At 36.9% G+C, this 6,461-nt stretch overlaps 1 protein-coding gene across 2 annotated transcripts; it reads right to left on the bottom strand.

Moving 5' to 3' along the window:
* Positions 1-210: 210 nt before the first annotated feature.
* On the bottom strand, positions 211-5,429 carry LOC104096874 (alpha-dioxygenase 2). Of its 2 annotated transcripts, XM_033656382.2 has the most exons (12): positions 5,292-5,424; positions 4,473-4,629; positions 4,269-4,382; positions 3,913-4,173; positions 3,571-3,720; positions 3,345-3,478; positions 2,459-2,672; positions 2,228-2,373; positions 1,416-1,643; positions 1,037-1,239; positions 705-948; positions 211-617 (listed from the first exon to the last, which is right to left on the bottom strand). In XM_033656382.2, the coding sequence occupies exons 3-12, from the start codon at positions 4,359-4,361 to the stop codon at positions 392-394; spliced, it is 1,899 nt and encodes a 632-aa protein (XP_033512273.1). In that variant the 5' UTR covers positions 4,362-4,382; positions 4,473-4,629; positions 5,292-5,424; the 3' UTR covers positions 211-391. The 2 variants fall into 2 exon arrangements, with proteins under 2 accessions (XP_033512273.1, XP_070053811.1); XM_070197710.1 differs by lacking the exon at positions 4,473-4,629 and having other exon boundaries at positions 5,292-5,429.
* Between the last annotated feature and the right edge of the window lie 1,032 nt (positions 5,430-6,461).

Genomic DNA, 6,461 nt, shown 5'->3' with positions numbered 1-6,461 from the left:
CCCAAAATGAAAGCCTCAAGGGCTATTTCATACTAGGGAGGATATTTAGTTGACAAGACCGTATTCCGCATTTTAATTCATACAATACGTGACTGCTTCAATCTTCTGTCACAAACAAAATGGAGATATATGTTAAGCCTTACCTATATAAATTAATTTTCGACCCCAAGAAAATGAGGAAATTATTTTTGTTCTCCTATGGAGTCACTGGACAGCAAAAAGTTAACACACTTGCATAGTCAAGCATCACACTTCACACATACTAATCCATTTACATACGCTACAGATTTACGCGATCTTACATATTATACTTTCAAACTTAACGTAGTCTATACCATATTACATATTCAACTCATACGGAGGTTACAAAGTGCACATCCTATAAACAATACTAGGTTGCTGGTCTCAGATAGAGAGGTAAATAACGTCTAGGATTTGGGTCTGAATTCCACACTGCGAATGCACTTGTGCATCTCATGTATTTCTCTGTCATTTCAGGGAAGTGTCGATCTATAACATCTTTCAATGTCTCTGTCTTGTTAACCCATTCGAAGCCTTTCTCTGTGTAGGTTCGCGCATTGAAATTAGTTGTAAAGAATCGATCAGCTTCTAGCCTCCTGAAGAAAATAAAAAAGATTGTCACGCGTATTAGCACAAAGACCAATTCTATATTTTGCACATACTACTGCAACATATTGACTTACCTTGAAGCAATGAGCAGAAATATGTTGAAAGCAGTCTCACTAATGGCAAAGCCTTTAATTTTCTTCTCCGCGTGTAGACCAACTTGGAGATCTAGCTTCTCAACATCATCACCATATACTTCTCGCAAAGCTTCAATTACTTCTTCATCATCAGTTAAATCCTCCCACTTGCTAATTGGTATCATCAGCAAATTCCTTCTAAACTCATTGTACCGTGGTATTCCCCTCTCTCTATCTCTATAAACTAGAGTTTAAAATAGCAATTTAGTATGTAGTTTCTATGATATTCGAGGACAATGTTTTATGTCATAGGGAAGAATGGATAAACATACTTTCTAACGCGGCCATGTCAACTAAATCTGGTCTTTCTTCTCCATCAATATCATGAGGAACAAGATTCCTCATCCACGTCGGATAATTCCACAATGTAGCAGCTCCACATGACTGATGACCCATTGATACCAGCATCTGCTCTATACCAATTTTGGACAAGCTTTTTTCTCCTTCTTTCCCAATCATTTCCGTCATAGGAATCCTGATCAAACTAGACAGTTAGAAAGCACATACATTTCCTAACTTTCTCATTTCTGATTTCAATAAATCTGGCCTTTTTGTGTTATAAATCAAATGTGTGGATCAGATTCTTATTCATGTCCTGAAATCAATTTCCAGTTTTTATAAAAGCAAAATGTGTGTAATTGGATAACATACTCTTCTTGAATAGGCAACGATTTGTGTTCTGAAGTAGTCGACTTCAAGTCCCTCAGAACAATATTTTCAGGTAAAAGTGAGTGCATTCTATAGACGCTAACAAACTCTTCAGTCAATGAGTAGGGAGTCCCGTGATCTCTGGGCCTTTTAAATCCAACTAATCCACTCAGAATAGGTCCAAACTTAGGACCTAACAAATCCTTGATTCTCTTCCCCAAAAAGCCATACCTGAATCAAAGTAGACTCTGCTAGTTAACATTAGTAGTTAATATTATAGTCATTCGGTATTCGCAGTGCAAAGCATGATGCATAACATTTGATGATCATGAAAACTAATTGAAAACTGGGAGCTGCATTGTTAATTCAACCACAGTTATAGCAGACAGTTTCAGGCACTAGCTATTTTAGTACTTTACCCAACTACTCCATGTAGGATTACTATTTTATACTACTATAAAGGGCAACCCAGTGCACTAAGCTCCCGCTATGCACGGGGTCCGGGGAAGGGACGGACCGCAAGGGTCCATTGTACACAGCCTTACCCTGCATTTCTGCAAGAGGTTGTTTCCACGGCTCGAACCAGTGACCTCCTGGTCATCTGGCAGCAACTTTACCAGTTACGCCAAGGCTCCCCTTCACATGGCAGCAACATAGTAGTACTATTTTATACTACTATGTTTGCAAAAAATGTCGTCGCGCCCGTGTCAGATCTTCCAAAAATAAATTACTTTGGGGATCCGACACGTATACGATGATATTTTTGGAGGATCTCGCCAACATAGAATTTATCAATTACCTAGCAGTGGGCTTACCAGTTGATCCTCATTCCTGCCACTAGAGTATCAGTCTTAACTAGTTCAATTGTCCAATCAAGGGTATGGATTTTAGCAATGACTGCTGAAGTTATCAATCTTGCATGTCGGTACAACTTTTCATCGTCAAATTCAGGGTAATGTTCCTGAGACAAAAATCAGAACTTTTAAGCAAACTCAGTTATTTTAAGGTGCAAAGTTATCCTGAAGAAGCTGAAAAGAAAAGCATACTTTTAGCATATCACATATGGCGTTATGTTCCTTCATAAACAAGGCCTGCAACAGAGAGAAGCCTGCCCAATTGTTACGAACATCTCCAGATATTGGAATGCCATTATCGTCATGTTCAAGAAGTCCATCTCCTGAGACCCTGAGCTTTCCATCTTTAAATGTTCTCACCCTAATCATGCCCTCCTTATTATTCCCATATATTACACTCCCATCCCTAGCAAAACAGTAGGAACATATATAATTCATCAGATGAAATAAAACTCCATCACTAGACTAACTTCCAATCTGCATTACAATGAAGTAAGAAATCCAATTGAGTTCCGATTGGACAGTGTGGACATGAGTTGACCAGCGTATATGTCAACAAGGAATAATATTTCCGCCTCCTTTCCCCCTCCATCTCCACCGTAGTTGTTACTTCACTCTTTTAGCATGCTACTAAGCAGCACTTTGATACAGTATTTAGTTGAGTTTACTATTGATTTTAATAGAATCTATTTTGCTTGACTGAATATAACATGCAACAGTCATTCTTGAAGTTTCTCTCCATTAACAAAGAATAACCTGCTATTAGCACCATTCGATTGTGGGTGTATTCATGCTTTTGTAAATTTATGACAGTTTTAGATTTTGGGATGCAAGAGCATGGACTTGATGATGTATTTATCTTTGTTCTTCTTTCCTTGTCCAATAATCTTGTCGGTTTAACAGGTAATTCTTTTCCACCAGTGTCTTATATTATTAGCTTAGTCCATCACCAGTAGGGTATTTAGTTTTATTGCTGGCTTTGGAGTGAATAGAAGTACAAATAAAGTCACAAAAGTTCAAAATATGAGAGAACTTTTAGGTTTTCTCTGGGGATTTAGAAGTTTTTGAGTCTACTCACCACCATGGGGTCCTTGAATTCAAATGCCCAAACTTCAGATCAGGTGAACCTGTAGGAAGTTTTCTGGTCTTAAAGAACTTAAATGACTTCAACGGGCACCCTGCTGCAACATCTTCAGGCGCTCTAAGCTCGACCTGTCAAAATATTTGTGTAAGAGAAACACAAAACACACCTTTACCATGATGAATACTCTAAATACTGCCTCCGACAAGTTATACGTAGGTACCTGTTCAGTGTCCTCCATATGGTCATTCCAATCATGGATCATAAATTGTACCCAGGCGCACGCTATCATGTTGAATTGGCTCCCGCAATCTGTGCACTTTCTCCTTTCCAAGAGCTTCGTGGCCACCGTTACTGGATGAGGTTCCAGTAGCTACATAATCAAATGATATTGTCATAACTCCTAAGTGAATGAGAGATATCAAGCTATAGATTACAGATAGCGATATGACTAAGGTACATTTATTGGATCATGCTAATTAGCTGTCAAAAAATGATCAGAATAAAAGAATTGAAACAGGTTCAATAAAGCTGAAAGAATAAAATGATTGTATTGTTAGCTTACCCCATAACTTGAAGTTGATGGTGGCATGTTGCGACCAAAGAAGGTTCCATGACTGCCTACTAAATGATCCGCAGGATGATTGCACGTACCATCAGCAGTCCGATACGAAAACTCTTCTGTGTCATATTTCTTGCCATTAACTTCTCCAACACGTAAGAGGTTGTATCGCTGGTGTAAGTGTCTTCTTAGTCCTAGGTAAGCCAACCCGAGTAACACTGGTAATCTATGCCATAGATCAAACTTGTCCAAAAGATGTACCACCTGACATATCAAAAACAGGAGCATCAGTAAAAATAACATTCTAGTTTGTAAAGCATAATATCACATGGTAAAAGAAGGGAACAGAGAAAACTAACATAGAACAAGATTGTGTCAAAGAGAGACATCTTCGCTACAACATGCCGGAGTTGAGGGTGAATAAAGGCTGCAAGAGAAAATGAGAATGCCATGAGAGTTTCTCAGCTGTTGACCTGTCAATGAAACAAAGGATTACTTCAAGAGGTTGGTTATGAAGATTGAGAGGGAAGATAGCATTTAAAAGAGTTGAACCAGTGTCAAACCTGTCCTGTTTCCTGTCTTCAATTACTCATATCTGTAGGCCCAATCAAGATTGATGCAATCAACTGTCTTCAATTAATCTTTTTTATATTATAATGACGCAAATCGAAGACAAGTGTCTAATAGCTCGTTATGGTGATATCTTAATGAGCTTGGGAACTATGACCAAAATTTTGGAACTGATGAGAAACATATGTATAGTGATTATTTAATTTGACGAGGATTAATTACCAGTAAACAGCCAAAAGGCCCTTTTTTGAAGGTTAGAATTAGCTAGGACATAACATCAGAAACATTCTTTTCGTCCTTCATATTCAGAGTAGCTAACTATCCATAAATGATACTCTTAAATTCCAACATCTGATCAAATATTATACTCCCATATCCTTCTCTATCCCCTTTAAAGCAAAACAATAACAATTTATGTGCTTAGATTTGAACTATGTATACATACAAAAAAAATAAAATAAACATATATACTAAGATCACATTTACTGAAACCCACTAACTCTATATACAAAGGCAGATGTAGCACGCGAGCAGTGGGTTCAACTGAACCCAGTACTTTGCACGAAAAGAGTATATTTATATGTAAAAATTTATAAAAATTGCAACAAATAGGAGGTCTGAACCCATAATTTTGAACATATAGTACGTTCAATGCTAGAAAAACTTAAAGATTGACCCATAAAACTTATATACTAAATCCGTCTCTGTCAATGTACTAGATTCTCCTCTGCTCTCAAAGAAAAAATTAAAGGACAAACTTTCTAAGAGTGATGCCAAGTAGTTGGTAAAGAATTTCATAGCAAATTAATTACCTCCAAACTAACGAACCAGTTGAAGAATAAGTCAAGCCAGCATCAGCTTCTTGCTCTAGGAAATGTGATGCAAGAAATTGGTAAAGTGGAAAGCAACATCTATATATCTGTCTACTTTTTCTAAAGCCTTTTCGAGCATTATTTGATCTATTGATGTTCACACATTATTTTGGGAACAGTAACTTCGTATGAGATTCAAAGAAGCTGAAGTGACGCTTTCATAACACGTCCACAATATTCCAAATTAACTAAACCCCATTGTATGAATTTCGTTGGGTCTCTTTCTTGTTTCCCTCTTCTCAGGCGGTAGTTGTTTAATTTGGCAATATTAATGTGAACTAGATTAAATATTTGAATTCTCCTTTTGGGAAGAAATTGGTAGATGTATTTTTTCATTCATTTATCACACTTAATGTGATGTCATGTATGACATTATTAAGGTCATTTCCTTCTATAAATAACAAGGGTTTTGTTCATTTGTAAACATCTCTCACTTGCCTTCTTATCTCCTAAGGCATTTGAATCTTCTTTCTCTCTTGTAGTATTTTACTTGTATTTTTGGAGTAAAATAAAGTTTGAGCTGATTATTTTCGAGAACTAGGCAAAAATCAAATTTTGTCGAATCTCGTTAATTTCTGGTGTTCTTTTTTTATTATTGTCTCATTTACTATTTATTAGCTACCTTTAGATATAGTAGTTGTGATTTAATCACTCTATATATATTCGGCTTCCGCAACAATTGGTATCAGAGCCAAGGTTCTATCTAAGTATGCTTGTGGTTGCAGTATAGTCTAAACTTCCACGTCAAAAAAGAATTACTTTGGCGTTCTGTATTGTCAGCAAATAAATAGTATCTGTAGCAAAAATGGGAGATAATAAAAATGAAGAGTTCACATCGGGTGTCAGTAATACGTCGTTGGCATCTTCGCTTATGATAAGAATTCTGTCAAATGCGAAATTTACAGTTGAAATTTTTGACGGGTCAGGATATTTCGGGATGTGGCAAGTTGAGGTTCTTGATGTCCTTTTTTCAACTAGGGCTAGATATTTCCATAGAAGAAAATAAACCAGACAATATCGGAGAATAAGATTGGAAGATTATCAACCACGTTGCTTGTGGTGCCATTCGATCTTACCTCGCAAGAGAATAGAAATATCCATACACAAAAG

This window comes from Nicotiana tomentosiformis, chromosome 3 (genome assembly GCF_000390325.3).
Source record: "Nicotiana tomentosiformis chromosome 3, ASM39032v3, whole genome shotgun sequence".
In the NCBI taxonomy this organism is placed as follows: Eukaryota; Viridiplantae; Streptophyta; class Magnoliopsida; order Solanales; family Solanaceae; genus Nicotiana; species Nicotiana tomentosiformis.
Note: the sequence above shows the minus strand (reverse complement) of the source record. Positions and strands in the feature narration are given on the sequence as shown.